Source organism: Phaenicophaeus curvirostris, chromosome 2, assembly GCF_032191515.1.
Source record: "Phaenicophaeus curvirostris isolate KB17595 chromosome 2, BPBGC_Pcur_1.0, whole genome shotgun sequence".
NCBI classification, from domain to species: Eukaryota; Metazoa; Chordata; class Aves; order Cuculiformes; family Cuculidae; genus Phaenicophaeus; species Phaenicophaeus curvirostris.
This window is the reverse complement of record NC_091393.1, coordinates 25,203,022-25,230,199: the sequence shown is the minus strand read 5'-3', so window position 1 is coordinate 25,230,199 and position 27,178 is coordinate 25,203,022. Positions and strand designations below refer to the sequence as shown.

General features: G+C 41.3%; 1 protein-coding gene across 3 annotated transcripts in view; it reads left to right on the top strand.

The window, feature by feature from the left end:
* The window catches only part of ARHGEF10 (Rho guanine nucleotide exchange factor 10), a 104,161-nt gene extending 81,503 nt beyond the window's left edge, over positions 1 to 22,658 (top strand). For all 3 annotated transcript variants that reach the window (XM_069851543.1, XM_069851544.1, XM_069851542.1), the window contains 4 exons: positions 3,221 to 3,363; positions 8,756 to 8,930; positions 15,644 to 15,766; positions 18,808 to 22,658. In XM_069851543.1, coding sequence (XP_069707644.1) covers positions 3,221 to 3,363; positions 8,756 to 8,930; positions 15,644 to 15,766; positions 18,808 to 19,322 — 956 coding nt within the window. In that variant the 3' untranslated portion in view covers positions 19,323 to 22,658. The remainder of the gene's footprint in view (positions 1 to 3,220; positions 3,364 to 8,755; positions 8,931 to 15,643; positions 15,767 to 18,807) is intronic.
* Positions 22,659 to 27,178: the final 4,520 nt, after the last annotated feature.

Below are 27,178 nucleotides of genomic sequence, written 5' to 3'. Positions count from 1 at the left end.
AGCTTTGGATTTTTCCTGGGCTGACATCAAGTGGAATTGCAGTTTCTTTGGATGAAGTCCTGGTAATATGAAAGACATCAGGTCTCTGTCTCACCTATTTCATATGTTCAGGGCCACTGAACTTGTAAAGCTGACTGGATTGTAAAGTGCTGTGCTAACAGTACCAATGGAAATAGTTTTGTGATAACTGAGTTTTGATATGAATATTCGAGGAATCAAATATTCATAGTACTGGTAGTATTCATAACATCAAACTCACCTTCTCACCTTGCAGTAAGCTGGTTTAGAATTTTTATTTTGCAATCGCCATCCACCTGATACCAGTACTAACTCCTTTTCACTCAAAAACTATTACAAATGTTAGATAATGATTTTGAATAAGACTTGGCCAAAATTAATAAAAAGGCTTAGTGCTGAGCTATCTGAGGGGTTGTATGGAAGCTGAGAGCATGGAGATCCGGATCAAAAAACATCATTAGAATCATAGAATCACTAAGTTGGAAAAGTCCTTTGAAGTCATCAAGCCTAACTGTATCTGTCCACTACTAAGTCATATTCCTTAGGTGCCTGAAAATAAATTAAAGCAAAATTTAAGTCCCAGGGTCCACAGTTGAGATCCTGAAAATCCCCACTCACCTGTCACTTCAGTATCAGCAATGCTTTATATATGGATCATTGTATGGCTTGTAAAAAAAAAAAAAAGATGCTGGGTTCAGTAAATGGTTTTGTTGGTACATTAATTTCAATGTGAAAATACAGAATCATAGAACTGTTTAGTTGGAAAACACCTTTGATATCATCAAGTCCAACCATACCTGTCCACTACTAAATCATATCTTTAAACACCTCATCTACCCGTCTTTTGAGTACTTCCAAGGATGGGGACTCTACCACCTCCCCAGCAGCCTCTGCCAGTGCCCGAGAACCCTTTTGGTGAAGAAATTTTTCCTCATGTCTAATCTGAACCTCCTGTCATGCAGCTTGAGGCCATTTCCTCTCATCTTATCTACAGCAGGAGAAATAGCTTCTTGCTGGGCGTACCTGCTCTTTGCCCAAACTCACAGGCTTTGTCCTTCAAAAGAGACGGTGAGAATATGCTCAAAGTGGACAAGAGAAGGCTCTGGGGGGAGCCTACAAAAAGCTGGGGAGGGCCTTTTTACAGAGACTTGTAGTGATAGGGCTGGGGGCAATAGGTATAAACTGGAGAGGGGCAGATTTAGACTAGACATAAGGAGGAATTTCTTCACCATGAGAGTTGTGAGGCCCTGGAACAGGTTTCCCAGGGAATCTGTAGCTGCTCCATCCCTGGAGGTGTTCAAGGCCAGGTTGGATGGGGCTTTGGGCAGCCTGATCCAGTGGGAGGTGTCCCTGCCCATCACAGGGGCTTGAAACTGGATGGGCTTTAAGATCCCTTCCAACCCAAACTATTCTATGAAAGTATGATGGTTTTATCCCTAAAAATGAAACACAAGGGTGCTGTTTTCTGGATGCTGTTGAGACTTCTGCAGTCAGCGTCATTTATGCAATGGAAGTCAGGATACGCATATGCGTGCAGCTCCTCTCTTCGCACTGAACTGCCCACAGGGGTTAAAGCATTCCCAGGGAATGGGCAGCCTCCACTTCAGAACTGAATCTGAGGATAAAGTGGTTGCTAGCAAATAAAACCTTTTCCAGAAGTTTCTTTATTACTAATGGTACATATGAGTCACAAAGAACACGGAGTGACTTCGACGTCGCTGGAAGAGTTTGCAGGCTAATAACTGGAAACACTCTTCTTACTTGCAAACTAAAATAATGACAATGGGTTTGACAGCCTGAAACTAGATGTCATTTTTACAAAGATGCTTTCAGAAAAGAGCCATGTCTTGAGAATGACTCAGTGAAGGTTGTATCATGCAGATGGCAGAAGCAAGGAGAACCACTCCAGAGCCAAAGCTTGTCATGATTGTTGTTGCTGTTACAAGAAGGAAATTTGATAGCCCTTTACCTAAGCAAACAATAAAAGGTGCACTTGTTATTGGGCCGGGGAGGGGAGGGAAGATGTACTGAAGTGCTTGCCTAAAGATGTGTTTAGCTTGGTCTCATAAATCAAAATGTAAGTGGCTACTGAGTTGAAACCGGTATCAGTGAAGTAGGCAACTTTTATGCAGGAAGAAAGCTTTAAATGAGGAGATGGGGACATATTGGCCTATTTTTTCTCAATGTAAATATAGATATTTTACCAAATTTTCATATTATTCCTAAAGCAAAATGGATAGAAGTCCTGTCTGTGCGACTTCGTGCTCACTGAATTCTTACAACAGAAATGAACTAATATAAAAGTATTAAAATTATTATTGACGGATTTTGTATGCCAAAATGTGCAAATAAAAGGCACAGCTACAAATATTTAAATGGGCCGTTGTTGCTAGCTGTTAAATTTGGGGAGAAATAATCTGCTGACCTTGATTCAAAGAGATGGCGAGTGGCAGTGACTAGAGCAGTAAGTGGCAGCGTGCAGTTTTTATCAGAAGGTCTCTGAATAATTGATTGTGCCACATATCCAGATTGCATTATGCATGTGTCTGCTAAATGCAGTCCACAGAAAACACTGTGGATTACCGTTGGTGCGTGGGAGATGAAGCAGTGAAGATACGGTTTTAATTTGTTTGAAGATATGGTTGCTAATTTTTTCTTAATATAAATTCCTTCTTAAATGAAGCATTAGTAGCAGGAAGTCCATTCCATCAATGGGCTCTTAGGGAGTTATCTGAGCTCCTTTGAACCTACGCCATAAATCTTGCTGGCTATTTTTCACATGAAATATTATTTTGTCCTAGGTTGAAGTTAACTCATCTTGAAAGAGATTGCTTGTGAGCTACTTCCGAATTGGAGAAAATTGCATAAGCCATGGCCTTTCTGACTGCATTTCTTCTGGAAATCAAAGCAGTTATATCAGAATCGCAATGTGGGAGTCCGTGTTTATCAGTTAATCCAGACAAAATGTGTCCAATTAACAAATACAGAAGTATTTGGTTTTGGTTTTTTTTCCTCTTAATGTTGTATTACCCGTGCAAACTTACCCTGGAAGCTAGAGGTAGACAGGTGTAAATCAGTGTAGCTTGAAGTGATGACTTGAAGAGGTTTGAGCAGTAGGTTTGAGAGATGGTGTCTTCAAAACTGTTTTAAAACAAACATTAACAATTCTGTTATGTGTAACCTTTCTTCTTTTTTCTTGAAGATGGGTCGTGGAACACAGAACCCCAGAAGATAGTTAAATTAGGAGTTCTGCCTGTTAGAAGTCTGCTTGTGATGGAGGAGACCATTTGGGCTGCATGCGGTGGACAAATATTTATCATTAGCACTGTGACACATTCCATTGAGGTAAACAGTTTTAAAAGCATTGCTCACATACTGTACAACAGGGTGAATTTTTAAACATTAAAATCTGTGTAAGAAGCTCTAAGATTCAGGAAGCTTTTAATGAAATATGATTTCAGTTCGGTTAAATCCCATCTTGAGCAGTTTGAAATTGCGCCGTGATGTTCTCTGCTGATGTCTTATGAGACCGAGGTTTGTTTCCATTTTCCTCCAGGTTCCATGAGATGCTTGGAACTCATAGAGTATTTGGGGCAAGAGGGTTGCTTAAAAATGAGATTTGGAGAAAGGCAGTAAAGAAATGAGTGCTGACAGGCATTGCCTGTTGAATCCAGGAAAAGGCTTAATTAAGACACCGCCTCTACATAACTAGACGTTATTTGTACCTTGTGTTGATTTCACAATATATTTCTTAAGAGTTTTGTTTCTTACTGGCCTTCAAAAGTTTGCTTTGTGTAAGGACATAGTCCATGCAGCAGTCAGCATTTCCAGTAGGAGAGAAGAGTTAGAGATTCAAGCTCATGTATGTGACCACATTTTCCAGAAAGCGCTAAGCCCTCATTTCTGTCAAAATTACAGCCTCCACCAAAAGAATCTCTCAGTGGTCTGAAGTTCAGGGTTGATAAAACCTTAGGAGTTTAGCTTCTCCTTTAACCTACAATGCAGTTACACTGAGTTGCATGATGTTTACAGCCATGAAGTTCTTTCAGACAGGAATCGTGATGAGCTCACAGCCGCCTCCTTTGTGTGCTTTGTTTCTGTTTTTTTTTGTCTCATTGATGATCGTGTTTTCTCCCAACAATTGTCTATTTGGTACAATTGATTCTGTGAGTCATTGTCATGGGTTTGCAGGGAAATAGCTAACATCCTAATTTCCTCTGTCCTTATCTGTGCTTTGTGGGTGACTTGTTTTGTTCAAGTATATGCTCAGATCATATTTTTCTACCTTGTTTTTCTTTAAGGCGAGTTTTGTTTATAGTTTGGGTGGTATTATGAGGGAAACGTTTTGCAAGAGTGATTTGGATAGGTGCTTAAAATGGACTTATTTAAACTTCATTGTGGGAGCAGAGTAGCCTCTTGGATACCTGGAACTCTGTCCTACAGACTTTGATGATGAGTCTTTCATTCTCACCAAGAAATATAGAGCAGTTGTAAGAGATCTCAGCCAGATTGTTCCTGTGGTTGCATACAGCCAGGTCTCTGTAAATACATTTGGCAATTCTGGCCTAAATCCATCACAAAGCTCTTCCCAGGTCAGTCGGTATGGCTGCAGTTTGGGCTGGGCTGTTCTATTTTGGCACTGGAGAACAAAAACAGAGTTAGGCAAGCTTTGAGGATTAAAGAATGTATAAAGCTTACTATCAAAGTATAGTTTAGTGTAATGGATTGCAGCATTGAGATCAGACGTTCAAAGAGTTAAAATAACAAATGTTCTATCAAAATCTCTCAGCTATGGTAGTTTCATTTTGCAGAAAAACTTTAAGTTTCCGTAATATTCAGGGCTATTTTGTAAACTTTGTCCTTGTAAGGCACACTCTGCTTCATAGATACTTCATATTTCACTAACTGCTTTTTTGAAGTGCAAAGTACATTATCATCTGAAAAAAAAATCTCATTCCATGACCCCATGCTTTTCTAAGGCTCTTAGTGAGGCTTTTTAGAAAATAACTATTAGTAACTGAGCAGGTTTGGCATCCTATATGTTGGGGTTTGAATGGTACTCACTTTGCCTGGGACAAGACTCTCAATTCACGTGTTTAATGATATGTTATTGTAATAGAATGTTTTAGGAAATGTCTTTTATTGGCACAGCGCCCCAAACTGGCACCGAGCCTCAAGCTCCTTGGCAAAGGACGGGTCAGAAATGCATCAATTGCTGTCATATAGTAATTACCTACTCTGATATTCCTTTCTGCGAAGGAGAAATATGCCCTTAGCCTCAACCCTAAATCTGATAGTTGTATTCCTGTTGGGTACAGACCTTAAAACTGTAGCGGTCTCTGTGCCTGCAGACCCTTGGGCTCTGCAAAGGCAGGCTGTGGTTGTTTAAAAACCACAAAAAATGCTGGAATATTTAACAGACTAAGTAACCAATTGAATGGCATTCCATCCTGCTTTGTTTTGCCTTGTTTTTAAAACAGGGTTAACTATACAGGAGTTGTTCTACTTGAATTGTTAAAATCTGAGTAAGCTGAAATATTCAGCCAAATAGTCAAAACAAATGAAAATGCCTGTACGTGAGTGTGTGTTGCCTGAGTACTGTAACTTCTTTAAGGTAGTAAAAGTCATTTATTTTACCTTGTGGACAATGGTAGCTATTATGCATCTCTCCTGAAGCTTGAGAAATTGTGGTTAAGTTCTTGGCGCTGTTGTTTGGGTGCAACTGGGCACCCCCTCGAAAGACAAACTTCAGCTCTGCCCTGCAATGCTGAAACAATAGGGAATTATGTCGGGATGCAGCGTCCAGAATGTCTTCTGCAGCTCTCCTGTTGCTATAGAGTTTGAATGAGAGAAAGAGACCCTGAGGGGAAAAAAAGCTGGGCTCTGAATAGAGAGGAATGTAGGTATGAAAACTGAAAGAGAGGAGTAAAATGAAATTTTTTTTTCTTTTGATAACAGAGGGAGTAAGACATTGTTGTCCCATGTAGCTGTATTTCTTACTATGAGAAGAAAAACAAATCTGAAGAAAAAGGCCAGCTATTTGTTTTGTTTTCAGATGGACTTGTAATTGAAACATGTCAAAGTTGTCCTCTGCAAAAACTTAGGTATTTGTGAAAGAATACACAGGTTTGTGTATGTTCCTGCTCTGTGTTAGAAGACCTTCTGAATGAGAGCAATAGTTCTTTTTGCATATTTCTTGTGGCATTGACAGTATTAAGAGTTTTACTTCCAATGTGTTTACGTGTTTCCAATGTGTTTTTGTGTTACAGCTGCATGAGTGGCAGGGCAGAGTAAGTGGGAGTATAATGAGCTGGCTGGTAAAAATGGAATGTGACAAAAATGCATGTGGATGTTGTTTACAGTGGCACCGAGAGAATTGCCAGCTGCAGTCAGAGTGCTCCAGAGGAAATTAATTTCTTACAAGCTGCTTGGTTTTTCTTCTAATTTCGAACAGTGCAAGTTGCTGGTCGGGTTCGCTTCAGCAGCCTGGGATCTGTCCCTGAGAAGTTTTCAAAAGTCAGTTGGTCATCCCCGGAGGGATATACGAGTCTGTAAACAGAAGCTGTTAGTTTAAAATCCTTTTTTATTGCAATGAAACATGCACGATGAGATTATCAGGGCTTTTAGTCATAAGAGCTGTTTCAGGCTTTGAAAGGTGTTGTTCCTGGATGAATTCTTCTGTTGAATAGATTGTACAATTTTGAAATTGCATAGATTGTTTGGTAAAGAATGAACGGAGGTTACTTGAGGGAGACGGTGAATATAAATGTGTCAGCCAGAGGTGCTCACCTTGCATTCCGTCCATAGAATCATAGAATTCCCTAGGCTGGAAAAGGATCATCAAGCCCAACCATACATGTCCAATACTAAACTATATCCTTAAGCACCTCATCTACCTGTCTTTTAAACACCTCCTATGATGGGGACTCCACCACCTCCCTGGGCAGCCTCTGCCAGTGCCCAAAAACCCTTTTGGTGAAGAAATTTTTCTTAATGTCCAAACTGAACCTGTGCTGGTGCAACCTGAGGCTGTTCCCTCTTGTTCTAAAATTTGTTACTTGGGAGAAGAGACCAGCACCCACCTTGCTGCAACCTCCTTTCAGGCAGTTGTCGGCAGTGATAAAGTCTCCCCAGCTCCCTCAGCCACTCCTCGTAACCTCCTCTTGTTATTTGAGGAGTCAAAAGGTAATATGGTAACACTCAAAAGCTGAGCCACTTCCTAACAGCCGAAGAAAAACTTCTCCGCTCATTTACTGAAAACTGAACATTTGAAGAATAGTGTTGACAAATGAAAAAGGGAAATACAACCATTCCCCGTATTTTTACGTAGCAAATTTCTCAGTGGAAAGTACTCATTAATGGAATAATAAAGAATGAAAATAAAATCAAGTTCCTACTAAGTATAATATCAAAAATTACACTTTGTGAAAGCTTAAACTGCTATTCTTCATCTCCGATTTATCTGTTTGTTGAATTTATATGGAGAATTTGAACTATATATCTATAATACTAATACCTTAAAAACATAACTGTCTTAGGCTAAGAGCTTAGCCTGAGAAATGTGCAATTCAGATTTTGATGCCAAAGAACCAAAATGTAACTCTTGCTTACAATGCATGGGAAATTTAAGTGTGCATTTTATCTGCAAATATAATTAAAAGCATATAATATGCAGTGTGAATATTAGAGCTGATATTTACTTCCATACCCCTCAGAGATTCATGTCCAAGGAACAGTTTGTCATTTATTTAGCCAAGGAATTTCTGTGCTTATCAGAATAGCTCTCTGTATTTGATACTAGCCGGCACAACAATAAAAGGCTACAGAAAGATTTAGTTACAGGCAAAACTGGAAAAAATATCCCTACTCTTTATTAATGATTGAAGAACTTTACTAGAGCTTTATCTTGCACATTAACGGGGGCACATAGAGAAGTTTCAGCTGTCCTGGAGCCATGCAGAAGTTGTAACTGTGAATGTACTAAATCAAGGAAAAAGATCTACTCTGAAAATTTTGCATTATTTCGTATCTTTAGAAGGAAGATTTTGACCTTTGTAATGAGAAGCATCAATATTTTGAAAGACGGGAAAACAAAATAGCTAATGCTTGTCAAATTCAGATTTCTGAGTTGAAAAACAAGCCATAGTGTTAAGGCTTACAGTGTTATGTACATAGTTGAACAAATTATGTTGTATTTATATTCATAAACGCTCCACTTTTTAAAGATCGTTTTTTCTCTGATTCAATTATCTTTGTTCTGAAAAGTCTCCCTAACAGATCAGAAGAAAAATATTTTTTTATTGTTTAAAGAAGAGCTCTGCTGTAGGTAAAAGTAACATCTTAGGAAAACATCTGCCCACTCTGAGGAACCTCATCTGTGGTAGTTTTCCCAAAGGAGTATCAATAAGGAAATACAAAATCCTTTTAAGCCTCAGCTGTTACAGCTTTGCCAGCCCCTATATGCTATCTAAGTTACTGTGAAGTTAAGTCTCTCATTAGGTAGAACTTCCATTCAAGAGCTAATTCATGCTAATGATGATGTATTTTCAAAAAGAAGTAGCAGGAAAATTCACACATCATATGGAGCAGTAGGAGCATATCCCAGGCAAAGCAGAGGAAGCTGGCTTTGTCTTTGATATGGAGGATAGATACTGAGCCAACACTGAAGAGCTGATAAGGAAGTTTGAATGATGTTTTTCAGTTTTATCTTCCCACGGAGTCCTTATTTTTCTTACAGACTCATTTTGAAGCCCATCAAGAAGAAGGGATGGTAATCTCTCATATGGCTGTTGCTGGAGTGGGAATCTGGATTGCCTTCACATCTGGATCTACGCTCCGCCTGTTCCACACGGAGACACTGAAACATCTCCAGGATGTTAACATCGCCACGCCTGTTCACAATATGTTACCAGGTAGCTGAATCTGAACATTTTTGTTTTGTCTTTATCACCACCGTTCTCCAAAGTCTTGCAGATTAGACTAGAATCAGAAAGTCCATCTCGGACTTTGATTCTGATAATGGCCTTATGACTATTTGCTTTATTAAGTCATGGTCTGCTGCCCAGAAGAACAATGTGTGCAGTGAGCTGGTTGAGTAGCCGCTCTCCTCCGTAGAGGTTATGAATATAATTACGTAGATAAGCAGGTGGATTTGTCTGTTTAGTCATTTTTTTTATGTGGCTGTGAAGCAGTAGGACCATGCAGGCCACCATGGAATTGTGTTTGCTTTGCAGAGTTTAGCATTTGCTTCTGGAACTTAATATCAAAGTACACAATGGAGTCAGTTTGCATAGGATCTGGACCAAAAACCCAGTTGCTTAATTTTAATTACATCAGTAGTCCCAGGGAGCTCAACTGAACCACTCACGCTGCCATTTCAGAGTGTGGCCAGTGTTTTGCTGGTTGGAACTTCAATTTGTCGAATGAAAAGGTTAATCTTCTAAATAAAGATGGAACACAGGCAGTTGCACTGGCCTGTTTCAGTTCTGCGAGTGGGCTACAACCTCAGCATCAGCAAGCACATCAGGTGGGAGCTGTGGCAATCCTAGGAGAAGAGACAGCAAGATGATATAGCGTGGCTGGACATGAGGTGTCCACGAAGGGATAAAACCCTTCTGTCTGTCTGTCTGTCTCTGTTTATAGACTGCAGTAGAGGGAGCTTCTGCAGCTTTTATGGGAAACGTGTGTGCCAGCTTCGTTGCTTCGTTTCTAGCAGAAGCCAGTTCTTCCTACACTGCAACTATATTTATATTCTTACATGAGTTAGGCATGGATCTAGCTTCAAAAATGTTTCAGTCTTAGTCGCCTTATCATGTTCTAGACAGGGTTTTTTTTTTACATGTAGCTCCAATACTGAACAGCAGCAAATTGCCTTCCATTAAATAGCTCATTTGATTGAATTTATCACAGTTACACGAAGAAATCAAGATCAGTTGTAAAAAGATTAACTTTTAATATGTTCTGCTGTTTATAGGGGAGGGGGAAAGGGGAACAGGAAAATGTGCAGAAAATATGTATAAAAACCTTCAAAAATTTAGCCTTCATATTCATTGCCATGGTAATAAAACTGCTGATGTAACACTTCAATTTTCTTTTTAAGAGTTTCAGCTAATTATATCTCCTTAGTGTCATTCTTACCCATTTTAGTTCCCTTTTTTTCCTCAGTGTCTCTACAAAAAGCACTCCACTGAGTGGAAATGGCAATTTATTTCAGGAGTAGAACATTATGACAGCAAATATTCCAAGAGAGAATCCATTCTAAAAATGAAATGAATGTCAATTATTTAGCAGGAGCTCTTGGGCCTGTTTATATGATCTCATAATACTGCAACAAGAAAGGCTAGAAGACAGAGGAGTAGGAGGTTTGCATAGTAAAGCAACAGTAAGGACTGCTTGGAACTAAAAGCAGCCAAAGAAGAAGTGAAGCTCTGTGTAGTATAGAATGAGATTAGAAAAAAAAAAAGAAACAAAAAATGAAACAGAAAAGAAATTAAATGGCTATTTATTTACAAAATATGTATTGAGCGATTACTGAGGATTTTTATAGACTGGTTAATGTTCAGAAATGCTATATGTGCTGCAAGACACCTAGTTTTAAAGAAAACAGCTCTGTTGGTTTTCTGAACTGGATAATCTTTAAGGTCCCTTCCAACCCAACCTATTCTATGATACAGAAATGAGAAAGAAGAAAACGATGTAAAAATATTGCTAAGAGTTTTAAGAAGAGAGATTAAAAAGGCAGGATCTCAATAAAACTTCCAAGCAAGACCTCGATATAACTTAAAATAAGCTGGGCTGCTTTTGACAGTGTTTTATTAAGAACAACAATATGTAATACTGTCATGATAGACGACCTGGACGTGGCATCTGTGTCTTCATTTAAAACAATATAAATTAAAGGAATGCTGGCCCATGATGTTTGTGAAATTATTTTGTTATGCAGTTGAAATAAAAAAAAAAAATTACTGTCTCTTTCAGGAATGGCCACCTTGAGTTACTGTTGTGTATTTAAATGATAGAATCATAGAATAACAGATTAGAAAGGACCTCAGGGATCATCTGGTCCAACCTTTCTTGGAAAAAGCACAGTGTAGACAAGATGGCCCAGCACCCTGCCCAGCTCAATCTTAAAACTATCCAGTATTGGGGAATCCACCACTTCCCCAAGGAGTTTATTCCAGTGGCTGACTCTTCTTATCATGAAAAAGTTTCTTGTGCTCAATTTTAGTCTTCCCAGGAGTAACTTGTACCCATAACCCTTCATCTTTTCCATGTGACTCCTTGTAGAAAGGGAGCTTCCATCTTCTTGGCAGCCACCCTTTAAATACGGGAACATGTTGATAAGGTCTCCCCTAAGCCTTCTGTCCTTAAGACTGAACAAAGCCAGTTGTCTCAGACTTCCCTCGCACAGCAGGCTTCCTGGTCCTTTGATCCTCTTTGTGGTTCTTCTCTCTCCAGCCCCTCCACAACTTTTTTGTAGAGCGGGGACCAAAACTGAACACAGTATTCCAGGTGCGGTCTGACAAGCGCTAAGTAGAGTGGGATAATGACTTCTTTATCTCTGCTGGTGATGCCCTTGATGATGGAACCCAGCATCCTGCTGGCATTCTTTGCCGCAGCAGCGCACTGTTTGCTCATATTGAGCTTGATGCCTACCAGGACCCCCAGGTGCCTTTCCACAGAGCTGCTCACCAGCCAGGTAGATTCCAGTCTGTGCTGCTCTCCTGGATTATGCTTTCCTAAGTGCAAGACTTTACACTTGTCCTTGTTGAACTACCTGTAGTGACTAATTAGGAATTGGGAGTAGGAGATTCTTAGTAACCAGTTCTCATAGCTAGTTAGATTTTCCCCGTTTTGTTGTTAGGAGAAGACAGCTTGAAATATCACGACCTACTCTCCTTGTGGTAAAGGATGTTCCTTCTCTACCCTGGAGCACAGTGGGCAGGACAGAATCAGAGAGGGATGAAGTGGAAGAGAAATGGCACAGGACGTGATTGTCCTCACAGTTCAGCGAAGTTGAGTAATGTAAAAAAGCAGACTGTGTCTGGCAGAATCTTTTATCTGCTTGATGTAACCTTCTAAATCTGTGGCAGTCAACTTACGGAGAACAGAGCTAGGAGGGCTTTTGCTTTCTGGAAATTAAACCAAGGTCACGGAGGCAACTGTGGCATAGACAGAGTGGTCCACAGTACTTTTGCTTTGTATATCATCAAATATACTTCCTAATAATGAATGAAAAGCTTGTGTTCTGTAACAAAGCACCAAAAATCACAAATGCTATATGAGAAAGGAAAAGAATGGTTGAGAGGAAGACCATCATCATTGTTACTCGGCCAGGTAACTAGTTATTTCACTATCTAGTAAACCACAGTGCAGCTGGATTGCTTTGAAGTGGCCCAAGCAGAGCTCTGTTAGCTGAACAGAGGACATACTGAGCTGAAGAAAAAGAAATCTGTTGAGATTGGAAGATAAATAGACACACTTCACTAGGGCAATGTACTTCATTTGTAGAGCAAGTTTACACTTAGTGTTTGTGATCTGTAGTTGAAATCTCAACAAAGGCAGCTTTTCACCAGCTGGTATCACAGCTCACACCAAAAATAAAGAAAATCATGCTGTACATGATTTCATTGCTCATCTGGATGATGACAGGTTAGCTGTTTAAGAGCTAATTTCAACTTAAATTTCTGTATTCTGTTTATATCCATATATCCTCTAATGGCATGTCTTGTTTCCTGGAAATAGATGAGAAAAGCAAGGAATAATTTATCATTTCCTCTCTCCAGAAGACAAACTACACTTTGAGGCTTACCACTGTCTTTTGTCACCACCCCACCTGGTTCCAGACAATAAAATGCAGTTTGTTTATGGTTCTACTGCTGGGAAATGATCAAAAGACTGGGCAAAATTTTAGGTCAGCCCAATAGATCCATACAATTCTTTTTTAAACAGTAAGAGCATCATGGTTAGGTAAGAGGATACACACCAGTATGAGCTTGCACCTACCTAGAGTTAACTTCAGACAGCCTGCATGGGAACACATGAGGATTTACCCAGGTCTGGTTGATGTTGGAACTGAGACTTGAGGAAGGTGAACATAGAGCTGAACACAGGCAAGAAAACAGTTTGTCTATGTATAAGCTTAATTGTTGCCTTCAGTTCTTGGTAAAGTCAAGTTCTCAGGCAGATTATTTTATAGGTTTTAACAGTTCTGTCATTGCAGGGACAGATAAAAGTATTTGATTTTGTCATTTTGTTTATAATTTTCCCTTCTTAACTTGTTCATTTCTATACATAATGTGTTCTGGAGAATTGGTTTTACATTTCCTGCCTCTGAATTTGAAATATATATTAAAAAAACAAATAACAAAAGGATGATTTCAAACCTTGGCTAGCAGATAACACATTAATATTTTAAGTTAATATTTTAATCATTTTTTTAATCTATATATCATGTTGAGTTGTTGTGTGCTATTTCAAAGTATATCTTCAGATGCAGATGTTTCCTGCTTTTCCAAGATTTCAAAGCAAATGGTTTTCCTTTTGATCTCACTAGAGATGGTTCACAGTTAAGGTTGTAAGTTTAAGGTTGTAAGTTGCTGACAAGAGTTTTAGAATCATCGAATGGTTTGAGTTGGAAGGGACCTTAAAGATCATCTAATTCCATCCCCCCTGCCATGGGCAGGGACACCTCCCACTGGATCAGGCTGTTTTGAGAGTTAAAAGCACAAATGAAGGTTGTGATAACTTTAATTCTAAACACTGTATTTCAGTATTTATGTTTTTACTGTATAAAACAAACTGAAATGTAAATGGAGTGAGGTTAGGCTAACCTGTAGTTGCCCTGCCCTTGATGTGGCACTGGTTGTGGGAGAGGACTCACATGTTATACAGAGCTTGAGGAACCCTGAGCTACAAGAAAGCTGGAGAGGGACTGTAGTGAGGCCCTGGCCCAGGTTACCCAGGGAAGCTGTGGCTGCCCCATCCCTGGAGGTGTTCAAGGCCAGGGTGGATGGGGCTTGGGCAGGGGGGTTGGAACTGGATGATCCTTAAGGTCCCTTCCAACCAAAACTATTCTGTGATTCTTTGATTTTAGAACGTGAGTTTGGGTAGACAGAGCTGGGATTCCAGATCTGACCATGTGCATATGTTTTACAACAGAGCATTGCTGGGTTAATACTTTGGTTTTGTAAAGTTATGTGAGGAAAGACTTGGAACTGCTTCTCAGCTGAGTGCTTGGGGCTACAGTCAAGCCGATCCTTCCCTGCTTTCCCACTGGGTCCATGATTCATGTATTCTTGGATGTGAATTGGCTCAGCTTCAAGGGACAAGATGGGAAATGCATTCGTTTGTGATATACCATAATTAAGATTCTTTTCCATTGTGTGGAACATGAGGGTTCATCCAAGTTATATCAGACACGGAATCCAAATTCCCTACTTACTGATGAAATGATTAACAACTTGAGGACTATGATGACGGGAATGACTGCCCTCTTGTATGTAAAGTTAATCATAAATCCAAGAGCGTGTAGGTGTTGAACGTGGAGGATTCCAGCAGAGTTTAAATGTTGCTCCACATAAACTTAAGATGGTTGGGCAGGAAGTAGTTTCCATTTCTTAAACTTGTCAAGGCCATTTTGAAAATTCATCTCAACTGAATCAAACATATTTAGGAAGCATTGCAAGTAAAAATGACCTTGTTTTCACTAGAAAAAAAAAAACAATCCCAATAATAATATATTATAGAAAATCATACGTTAATTTTGACTGGAAACTGCTTGTGAGGTCATCTCGTCCATCCTTCTTGAAGCAGGCCTGTTTAGATCTGGTTAATCAAGGATTTGTCCAGCCAAATTATTAATATCTTTGGATAGAATGGAGATTCTGGAACCTTTCTGAGCAACGCGTTGCAGTGTTTGACCACTCTTCTGATGAAGAAGCTTTTCCATACTTACAATCCAGATTACCCATGATCCAAATTTGATCCACTGTGTCTTATCCTATCGCTCTGCACATCTGAGTAGTGTCTGACTTTGTCTTCTGTGCGCTGTCCTATCAGATGCGTGCAGACAGCACTTCTTTTAACCTCTGTTTGTGCCCCATGTGCTCCAGTCTCCTGATTGTCTTGGCCACCTTCCATGGGAATCGTTCCAATATGCCAAAGCCATTCTTGTACAGGGGGACTCAAACAGGGGGGCGCAACCCTTCTGATACAGTTTCAGGGAGTAAAAACTAGGAGAAAAAGTAATTATGAACAGGTTTGAGTCTTGAGTATAGCATGTTATGAAAATATGTTGAGTATTGTGAAGCGAAATGCTTTTCAGTTTTCTAATTGAGAATATACAAACCTAGGCTGCTTGTAAAATCAGGCTTGTAAAGATAATCCCTGTCTACTTTTAGATACTGCGGTTTAGAGATTTAGGACAGATTGTATCCGAAGTTTTATAGCATTTAAATTGTCATGTGTGTAAAATTTAATACCACAACCCAGCAAAATGTTTGCTTTTTGATGAGGGCTTTGCTGACTGCGACGATACAGCTGATTGCGTTTGCCTGAAGTTACTTTGATCTTTGAGGCAAAGCTGATTGCTCTGAACTAATGGAGCCCTTCCTAAACTTTGCAGGGCAGCAGCGTGTTTCTGTGACCAGCCTCCTGGTGTGCCATGGCTTGCTCCTGGTTGGAACAAACCTGGGGATAATAGTCGCGTTACCAGTGCCGCGCCTGCAGGGGATTCCCAAAGTAACTGGTGAGTGAAATTCCCAGTACGGTGGTTTTATACTGAAGGCTTCATTTCTATACTGTCAGTCGCTTAAGTGAACCTGCCAAATTATATGTATTTTTTAGGTATAAATCAAAGCTTTGTGATGAAATTATATTTCTGCTTCTTCCTGAGTTTTACAGTATATCCAGGTCTGGTCTAGTTTTGTCTCAGTTGTTTGAGCTGGGACAAATGGTTTTCTTTGGGATGGAAGAACAGGATAGGCATTAATCCTGTCGGAGAACAGTCAAATATATGGGGATGAGAAAACAATCTTTCTGGCAGATTTGAGAAAAATAGAATAAGAGGACGACCTGAGTTGGAAGGGACACACAAGAATCATTGAGTCCAACTCCTGTCCCTGCACAGGACACCCCAACATCCACACTGTGTGTCTGAGGGCACCGTCCAAATGTTCCTTGAATATTGTCACGTTTGGCTCTGCGACTGCTTCCCTGGGGAGCTGTTCCAGTGCTCCACCACCCTCTGGGGGAAGAGCTTTTTCCTAATGTGCAACCTAAGCCTTCCCTGGCACATCTTCCCGCCAGTCCCTTGGATCCTGTCACTGGTCACTGGAGAGAAGAGCTCAGCAGCTGCTTCTCCTCCCCTTGTGAGGAAGCAGTGAACTGCTATGAGTTTTCCCCTCAGTCTACTTTCTTCCAGGCTGAACAGACCAAGTGGCTTCAGCTGCTCCTCATACAAAGTTCTGTCTAGACCCTTCAGCAACTTTGTGGCCTCCTCTGGACACTCTCCAGTAGCTGCAGATCCTTTTTATCCTGCAGCGCCCGGCACCCACAGTACTCGAGGTGGGGCTGTGCCCGTGTGGAGCAGAGCAGGACAATCCCCTCCCTCGTGCGGCCGCTGATGCCGTGCCTGATGCACCCCAGGACACAGTTGCCCCCTGGGCTTCCAGGGCTCACGGTTGGCTCATGTTGCCACCAACCAGAACCCCAGATCCCTTTGCGCAGGGCTGCTCTCCAGCCTCTCGCTCCCCAGTCTGCAGGGACACCCAGGGTTGCCGTGTCCAAGGTGCAAAACCCGACTCCTGCCCTTGTTAAACTGCACTTTGTTGACGATCACCCAGGTCTCCAATTATGATTCATTAGGTTTAGAGACAAAGGTACTGAAAATCTAGTGTGTCTGACTGGTTATTCAGTAAATTGGTTTTATACCCTTTCTCCCCAAAGAGGAGACTTGGAAGACGGGAGCATATACTTAATTTTTTTGACAACTATCAAGATTTTTGCGCTTTGGAGAGATGGATTTTATTGAGTTGCTTTAATATTGCCTCATTTGATATACAAGTGCGGGAATGCTGCTGTATCACTTTGCAAATGTTTAAGCTGTTAGCAGAAGCAAGATTTTAAAAGAGTGCTTAGGAGGGGCTTTGCCATGCTATGTTTTGGGTTCAGAATTCTGCTTGAGCTGTGGAGAAAAGCTGGCAGGTTTTATGAGACAAGCTGCTTGCAGCTTCCTTCGGGGGGAGGAGAGCGGGGGAAACACTTACGTAACTTTGCAAAGTGAAAATGAAATCCTCTGTGTTCAGCAAAATACGCAGCAATAATCCAGTACGACACAGGATAAATGCATCTTAAAGAATACCAAGCCTATTCTAGGTGAAAATAAATGTAGTACAAGAAATGGCATAGCTACAGAATCAAGAAAATCTCATTTTATTCTTCCATTTTCTGGTTTGGCTGTTGTAGTTTGTGTTATCTGTATAGTCTTGCATTTTGGGGGGGGTCGAGAGTTGTCAGGTCTCACAGATCTAGCAATGTTTCACTCAGCGATCTATTTTTGTAGTCTTTGATACCAGAGTTGGAATTTGAGCTGAACAATCGGGACATTTGCCAGTTGGGCTTCCAACAGTGATAATTCATCTTGATATCATTGCTCTTGCTGTAAAAGCAGAGTGTATTTTGTTGTAACCTGGAACGCATTAAGGAGTTGGGGATGGATGGATTGATTTGTAGGGTTATGGGGTTTTCCCACAAATTGGCTCTTTCCCATAGCGCAGATGATTTTGTAGAATGCTACATTGGGGTTTTTGGCTGTAAAAGCTACGGAGACTGATATAGAACCATGGAATTATAAAACCATGGAATGGTTTGGGTTGGAAGGGACCTTAAAGATCATCCAGTTCCAGCCCCCCTGCCATGGGCAGGGACACCTCCCACTGGTCCAGGCTGTTCAAAACCCCATCCAACCTGGCCTTCAGCACCTCCAGGGATGGGGCAGCCACAGCTTCCCTGGACAACCTGTGCCAGTGCCTCCTCACCCTCATTGTAAGAAATTTATTCCTAATGTCTAATCTAAATCTTCCCCTTTCCAATTTAAAGGCATTAGAGCGTCTGAATTTGGCTGTATGCAATTTGGTTTTCATACATTCTAACGACTGCACAGTGTAAATCTTCCTTGTACCACCAACATATCCCATTGTTTAAATACTTATTAAAAATATCCTAAAAAATAATAATTACTCAGTCATTTCCTCATGAGTCTGCCATGGTAACTAGAGAAACGTTCAGAAAGACGAGTTTTAGTTCCTGCTGCAGTGTGGAGGGGTCTGTTGCAATGAAGCAGATGTTTTTAAGCTGTTTTTCAGAGAGGTACAGAGGTACAGCAAGATCAATTGAGAAAGACGTTTTGTCTGTGGATTGAACTCCCTAGAAGTGTTCAAGGTCAGGTTAGATGGAGCTTTGAGCAGCCTGGTCTGGTGGGAGGCGTCCCTGCCCATGGCAGGGGGGGTTGGAACTGGATGGGCTTTAAGGTCCCTTCTACCTCAAACTATTCTATGATTCTATGATTCTACGGTCCTAAAACCCCTTTATGGCACAACAGATTTTTTTTTTCGTACATTTGTTCTGTAAATTGTGTAAATTGTTCACACAAAGCAAAAGCCAGATTTGATGTATGTAATAGAATTTTAAGAATTATACTTTTCTGAGCAAATTTAATGTACTAATCCGGGTGGAACACTGTGGTAAAATAAATAATGTTCTTTAACTTTCTTTTTCTTTTTGATCCAGGAAGAGGAATGGTGTCGTATCATGCACACAATGGCCCGGTCAAGTTTCTTATAATGGCTACATCTATAAACAAGAAGAACAGAAACAAACTGAGGAACAGCCTGCTTCCTGGCTCGGAACCTAAAGATGGTGACCAAAAGAATGTTCTGCACAATGAAAGACCAGGCTCTTCCCTTAGTAACAACCATGACGCTGCAATATGGTTGGGGGGCTCAGTAGGATCCATTGCACAAAAAAGTGACTTGTCGTCCTCTTCTGGATCCCTAACTTTGTCTCACAGATCAAGTTCCCTCGAAAACAGGCCAGAGGACAGTAACATCTATGAGCTTTTGAAGGATCAAAATATCTCATTGAAAAGTAAAAAACAGAGATCCAAGAAAATGAAAGCAAGTTCAGTGTTAGTAATTTCTGGTGGCCAAGGACACAGGAGAGTGAACAAGAAGAGCAAGCAGCAGCGACAAGACGAACTAGTGTCTTCAGTGATGGTCTGGCAAATCCCACTATTAAATATCTGAGTGAACTAAATCCAAGATACTTTCTGCTATTAAAAAAAAAAAAAAGTCTGATATCCTTTTACAAGAAGTACTAGCGTAGGACCCGAATGGGTAGGCTTCATACACTTGGGAGCAATTTCAGTTGGCTTTGATGACAGGATTAAGGGTTGCAGGACTGAGTCTTCCCATGCTGAGAGCGTTCTGCGGCGTTAGGGTACTGGAAAACATTTAGCTGTTGATGCTCTCCGTGAAACTTAGAACAACAAAGATCTGTTAGACACTTCTAAATGGTTTTAGAACCTCTACCTTATTTATATGCACATTTATAAGTATCGTAATTATGTTCTGTAGCACTTAGTGAGGGCAAGGAACACATGCCATGTCTTGTGCTGGTTTTTGCTTATGTAAATCAGCTGTTGTTTCTTTTTCCAAAGTGAAAATATCGCATGGGCTGTAGATTTTAACAAATCAGCAAGTATTTTTTAACAATAAATAATCTAACGCAAGCTAATATTACTTTGGTAATTACTATAATAGTTTATAACATCATTCCAGAAGCCAGAATTAGGTCTGGGGGAAAAAAAGCAGTTACATTAATTGTTTATTTCAACATAGAAAATAGTTTTTTTATTATTATTTCTTATGCTTAGTATTATTCAAAATGTTCCAGTAGAAAAAGCACATTAATTTCTTTGTAGGTGTGTCCCTTGGTTCTACAGGAAAAGTTTTAAGGGTGCTGTGGCTTAAGGCAAATAGAAAATCCAGATCCAGGACTGCTGTGCCTTGTAGTGCTGTAACAGTAGTAGCTACTGTAGTGCTGGCAGCTCAGTATCACAGCTAGACATGGCCTGTGCCCTTTTGAAGGAGGCATCACATCCAGTAGATTGCTAATGCAATTATTTATTAACTCATTAATTGGGGAGAAATACATTAATACTGGAATATCTATAGGTAGTACAGGTAATTACTGTGGGGTTTGGTCCCACATCAATCGATTTGTGCTACGTCCTCAGGCAAACACCTATCAAACAACGGCAGAGATATGCTCATATCTGAGAGTCCTTCTCACCCAGAGCTTCAGTGATCTTGTAAATGGGGATTGTGAAAACAGCGTGCACAGCTTCATTCACTGAGTCGGACACGAGGTTGCTTTGGTAGCGGTAGAGGGCTGGATTCTAAATAGAGCCCTAATTGTCATTGCTTAGTGATTCACTGTATTTCCAAAGGAAACTTTTGAGTTTGAGATTCCTACTGAAGTTGTTTCTGTGCTGGTCTCTGCACATGCGAAATACAAGACAAAGCCTTCAGCTCGGACACACGTGGCCAAAACTGGTGATGAGACACATCCATCAGTCAGAATATATTTAATGGAGGCACTGGAAATACCCTTCACCCTCATGAATAGACAGAAAGATGGAGAGAAATTAAGACTTTTAAGTTTCGTTTGAATATGTTAAGAACTCAAATACTGCCCAGCAGGTCAGTAAAATGCAAATTAAATATATCCAAAGCAAAACATTTCTCAGATGTGTGCATTGACTAGAATCAAGTAAAACTTGTGGCTACTTTGGTAGCAGTATTATCCCAGTAAGGGGAGGATTTGCCCTGAAATTATTTCTGCTGCTTTTTCTACCAGCTCCTTGATTCCACCAGGTTTTATTTCAATCTGCCTAGTTTAAATAAATATCAACCAGAATTACAGTGCTTCCTAGCACATGATGTTTTAAGGTAAACAGTAGTAGAGACTGAAATCTTTTGTTCCATATGAAGGTTTGGGTTTGTTGTTTTTTTTTTCCAAAATAGCAGTAGCTCCAAGGGGGGGTTAAATATTGCTGAAACTTATTTTCTTTGGGATTTTTTTTCAGCAAATTTATGCATCTCTTACAATTTTAGCCCACATGCTCCTAAAAGTAAACCTCTATCAAAGTGACCCTCAAATCAGTGGGTGGGTGACTTACCAAGTGCGACAGAGCACTGGATAAACGGTCCCTGCCCCCAGGTATGCGGGACAGAGGGAAGGCCGGTGCAGTCAGTCTGTGCCTTGTTGGTTGGCACCAAAATAGGCATTTCAAAAAAATCAGATACGCACCCCAATTTCTTTTCAGAGCTTTTGCCCACATCCTACCTCCCGATCAGGATTCTTCAGCCGTAACAGCACGGACCTTAGTGAGTCACGAAGGACACTGCTTACAGGCTTAAGATCTTCATTACTGTCCTGTGCTTTGATTCTGTGTCTTCTGCTGTGTATCTCACGACTTTAGCTGGATGTTGCCAGCATTGGCATGGCCTTAATGTTGGCTTGAGTCCTGGTGCAACAAATAAAAAGAGTGCCTCTAAGCCAGGCAGCTGGCACTATTTCCCCAAACTTTTCCTCTTCTCTCTAGTCTTGCCTGGTCTGAGGGACCAAGGCCAGTTGCATTTTCTCCATTTCTCCATAGCTCTGGCCCTGAGAGCTGCTCTTTGCCCACTGTGTGGAAGCACCGCATCGTACAGTTTAATGTATGGATATTGAAAACCATGTTGAAAGATTCTTCTGTGTATAAAGCCTATATAATCTAGAATTCCTTTGCTACACTGTAGTAAAAAGACCACGGGTCTTCTGCACGCTCCCTGGGCGTGGGATTCCACGGCTGTGCCTTTGGGACTGGAGGGTCCTGTCCACTCCCTCATGGATCTTTATCACTAGGAGCAGGAAGCAGAGTGCGCCGCACGCTCAGCTGGAAATCCACGCATGGTGTTGTTATCAGATCTGCTAACAACGGGGATTTTAAAGTGAAATTCATCCTATCTTCCTATTTAGCATTATCAGTAAAACTGTAGAAACAAAATGCAGAACTGCTCTTTTGAAACTACATCGCAGTTTTGCCAGTGACTTCAGTAAGAACAGAGATTGGTCCCTCATTTACATTATACTCTTGAAAATATCTATTTATCTTACTGAGCTGTAAAGCAAAAGAGAAGCCGTACAACTGTCTTCAGAAATGAGCATTGTTGGGAACTACATAAGTGAGCACAAGGTGGAAGGTTTATTTTCTGAAATGCAGCTCACTGGTATTACCTATGAAAGCAGGCAGGAACCAAAGCTTCTCTGACAGCTGGCAAATAGTCTTTGTAGCTATTGCAGACAGTGCTCCAGGGTTGGTTGGATTTTGCTTTCTCACACTGTTTTTCTAGATTAATAGGAGTTATGTAAAATATTAGGAGAAGAAGGGAGCAAGTGTAACCACTACAGTATGTTCTATATATGTTTTCTAACACATAGTAGCGTCTTCTATAACATGAGCCAAGAAAATGGTGTATTTATGTTCAAAGTATAAACTGAGAAAAATGTTAAATAAAAAATGTGATAAAAATTAACTTCAAAAGTACGGTTTTTGGGTCGTCTTTTGAAATACAAGGCTAGAATGTGTGGTAGGCATTAATGAATAATATAAATATTAATAGACTTATGAAAGGGAAAGTAGGATACGTGACTATGTCAAAAATTATGTATATTTTTCTGGAACCTGAGGAGGTTCCACAAGGCCAAGTGCAAGGTCCTACACCTGGGCCACAGAAATCTGTGGTTTCAATACAGAATGAGTGATGATGTGATTGGAGCAGCCCTGTAGAGAAGGACCTGGGGTGCTGATTGACGAGAAGCTCTGTATGAGTTGGCAATATGAGAACAGCCCAGAAGGCCAACCGTGTCCTGGGCTACATCAAAAGCAGCGTGGCCAGCAGGGCGAGGGAGGGGATTTGCCCTTCTGTTCCTCTCTTGTGAGACCTCATCTGGAGTCCTGTGTCCAGTTCTGGAATCCCCAACATAAGAAGCAGATGGAGCTGTTGGAACAAGTCCAGAGGAGGGTACAAAGATGATCAAAGGGCTGGAGCTACAAAGATAGGCTGAGGGAGATGGTGGTGTTCAGCCTGGAGAAGAGACGGCTCCAGGGAGACCTTGTAGCAACCTTCCAGTACCTAAAGGGGCTACTGGAAAACTGGGGAGGGACGTTTTACAAGGGCATTGGCGACAGAAGGAGGCGGAATGGCTTTAAATTGGAAGGGGAAAGATTTACATTAGACATTAGGAAGAAATTCTTCACGATGAGGGTGGTGAGACACTGAACCAGGTTTCCCAGGGAGGTGTCCAAGGCCAGGCTGGATGGGTCCTGGAGCAGCCTGATCCAGTGGGAGGTGTCCCTGCCCATGGCAGGGGGGCTGGAACTGGATGAGCTTTGGGGTCTCTTCCAACCCAAACCATTCTATAATTTCATGATTTTTGAATTTTATAGTTTCTACACCTTAAACACCAGCAAATGCTATTTCTGAAAATGATGCCATTCTTATTATAGTAAGTTTGGCCCCTGTACCAGTGGATGCAAAGCTTGTCTGAACAGTAGGATTTCTACTGTGCTGACTACATGGAACATGCCCTCGCACTCAGGCAGCAGGCATGATGCATAGAAATGAGAAGCATTAATATTCAACATGAGTTTTGCAGAGTGAAAGTATTAACAGAGGAAATTAATTTTCAGTTGCTACCTGGCAATTCATTGTAATTAATCTGCCCGAGAGGAGATACAGAGAATCCCATGATTGTGTTTAAACACTGAGACTTGTATTCATCAGACTGGGCAACAGCCTTTCTGTGCGTACCTGTACTACTATAGATAAACAACAAGAATTATTAAGTGTTTGGTTGCTGATAAAGCCTGGCCTTTTGCTCCTGGTTTTATACCACGTCTTTTTATGGTTCTGAGAAATATCTAAACCAAAATGCATGAGGGCAGGGTACTGTGAATTCACACGCCTGAGGGCAGATCGTGTCCCAGCGGGGACTCCTAGTTTATGGGTGGGAGGCTGAGGATTAAAAATTGAATCACAGAATGACCTGAGTTGGAAGGAACCCACAAGAATCATTGAGTCCAACTCCCATCCCTGCACAGGACACCCCCGATATTCACACCATGTGTCTGAGGGCATTGTCCAAAGGCTTCTGGAATACTGTCAGGCTTGGTGCCACAACTGCTTCCCTGGGGAGCTGTTCTAGTGCTCCACCACCCTCTGGGGGAAGAACCTTTTCCTAATACCCAACCAAACCCTCCCCTGGCGCATCTTCCTGCCAGTCCCTTGGTTCCTGTCATTGGTCACCAGAGAGAGGAGCTCAGCGCCTGCTTCTTCCCTTGTGAGGAAGCAAGGAACTGCTATGAAGTCCCTCTTCAGTCTCCTCCAGGATGAACAGACCAAGTGGCTTCAGCCGCTCCTCGTATGACTTCCCCTCTAGACCCTTCACCAACCTTGTGGCCTCCTCTGGACACTTCCCTTGCTTACGGCCCCTTTGAGAGAGGACAGCATATTGGGAAGAGTCTCCCGAACTGTGGTTCAGTGCTGAACTTCGCTGTTCCTCTGTCTTCTCTCCTACTTAAATTTCTGATGGCATAAAGACAAGTCAGCTTTTGTGAAATGCATTTGAGGGTGAGGAAAATCTGTAGTTTGAAAGAGGCATCTATAATGGAGGGTTCAGTAAGAGCTAATCTGTGTTGCGAGCGATTTCATGGAGCTGACACAGTATTTTTAGATTGTGTTACATATCTTCATAGTAATAACTCTTCACATAATAATAGTCCTGTTAAGAAAGCAGATTAATATCATCCGTAGCTAGGGAGAAACGAAGTTGAGAAGTGCTTGCTTGACTTGAAGCCACATGATGAGGATGTAAAAGCACACAGATTAAAGCACTCCTGATTTCTAGGGCCACGATTAGCCCTAGAAACCGCCTCCTACACTACAGGAAAGACATTGAGGTCCTGAAGCACATCCAGAGAAGGGCAATGAAGCTGGTGAAGGGGCTGGAGAACAAGTGTTATAAGAAGCAGCTGAGGGAACTGGGGTTGTTTAGCCTGGAGAAAAGGAGGCTGAGGGGAGACCTTATTGCTCTCTACAACTGCCTGAAAGAAGGTTGTACTGAGGTGGCTGTTGGCCTCTTCTCCCACGTGACCACGGATAGGATGAGAGGGAATGGCCTCAAGGTGTGTCAGGGCAGGTTCAGATTGGACATTAGGAAAAATTTTTTCATTGAAAGGGTTCTCGGGCACTGGCAGAGGCTGCCCAGGGAGGTGGCTGGTTCCCCATCCCTGGAGGTGTTTAAAAGACAAGTAGATGAGGTCCTTGGGGATATGATTGAGTAGTGGACAGGTATGGTTGGACTTGATGACCTCAAAAGGTCTTTTCCAACCAAGCGAGTCTATGATTCTGTGGTTCTGTCATTCTATATGGTTGCCTGGTGGTCCAGAACTTGAGACCATTCTCCTACAGTCAGGAGATGGAAATATGTTTTAGTCTGTGATGGTTCATCACCTGCTTGCACCACAGCACAGCTTAAAACTCCGGTTGATTTCCTTCTTCTCAATTTAGGGGTTTTGCAGTTGTGTATGGAATCCACATCCCATTCCTCACAAATGCAGCATGCACACCATTAGACCTATCTGCTGTTGGACTTCAGAAATACAGCTCAAGATTGTTCAGAATTAGATGATTTGATGCTGCTCCATCCTTGTGCTTACTTGATCACAGCCTTTTCCTTAAAGGCATGCCCAGCCACCAAAATGCCAGAAACACTCCTTGCTTCCTAAAACAAAGAATCAAAATAGAAACACTGGAACAGCTTCAGATGAAAGGATCTGGAAATTTCCGAGGCGAATGAAGATTTACTGAGACTCCATTTGAAATGTAACATGTTGATGTATGACCGAAAGGACCTCAAGTGCTTTGGCCAAGCTCCATAAACTACACTATAAATGCAGTTAGTTGTTCACAGCACGACCTTCAAAGGTGTTCAAAGGGAATTGTTTTTCCTCCAGCAAAACAGGCCTTGACAGCAGAACTGCAGGTTCTCCTGTTGTGCTTATTGTTAGACTCCAGAGGTAATCACAATTATCATTAATGTGTCTTCCCAACATAGAAGATGAGCCGGAACACTTAGGATTAAAATGATACACCTTGGTGGAGATAAAATCATTGTAAGAGTTCACTGGAAATCCACTTTAAGGAGTATTTTGGCATCAAAAGATTCAGGCAAGCTTCCAGCAGAGTTTTTTCAAGCACCAACGTACCTAATTTCCACTGAAATCTGTGTATTCAGATACTCAAGTGCAGATAACACAAAAGGTTTCAAATTCAAGAAGCTAGATGTAGCTTAGCTATGGAATTACAGAATTTTCAGTTTTGCTTTCTGTTATTCCACACTGGAGAGAAATTCTATGGGTTTCACTTTCAAGGTTGCCTTGAATGTTGGCACAAAAAAAGAAAAAAATATTAACCCATGCCTTCCAAAGCAAATTGTAAAAGTTGTTTCCTCTGGGCTTTTCTGGTTTGTTCTTTCTGTGCGCGTTTCAAGTTGCAGAACGTGCCTATCAGACTGCACTAAATGCCTTTGAATTTTCCCTTTGTAACAAGATTTCTTTTTCTGGAGAGCTGAGAAGCACAGACTGTGCACATTAACGAGGAGGATTACCCCTGGTTCAGCCAAGATTTGGAAGTGCAACAACTTTTATGCAGTGTTGCCCAGAGCAGTCTGTGATGCTCTTAATCCCAATCACAAGCAACTGACACCATCAGTTAACTTAAGCTGCATTTATGCTGTTGAACTCCAGGGCACTTCAGATGCTATTAAGACACATCCTGAGGCTGTTCCAGGTGGGATCTGCATGCCAGTCCCTTCCCTGTACAAACCCTACAGGCAAGGCAAACACAGCTGGCTATAGCCCATATCTATATGTGATGACGGTTCACTGAAATATCAGTATTTTGGGGCAAATGTACTGGTCACGAGGTATCTTGCTCACAAGCCAAAGTCATAGACACATGTTGATGAGACAGATGGTGGAACAATCCATGGC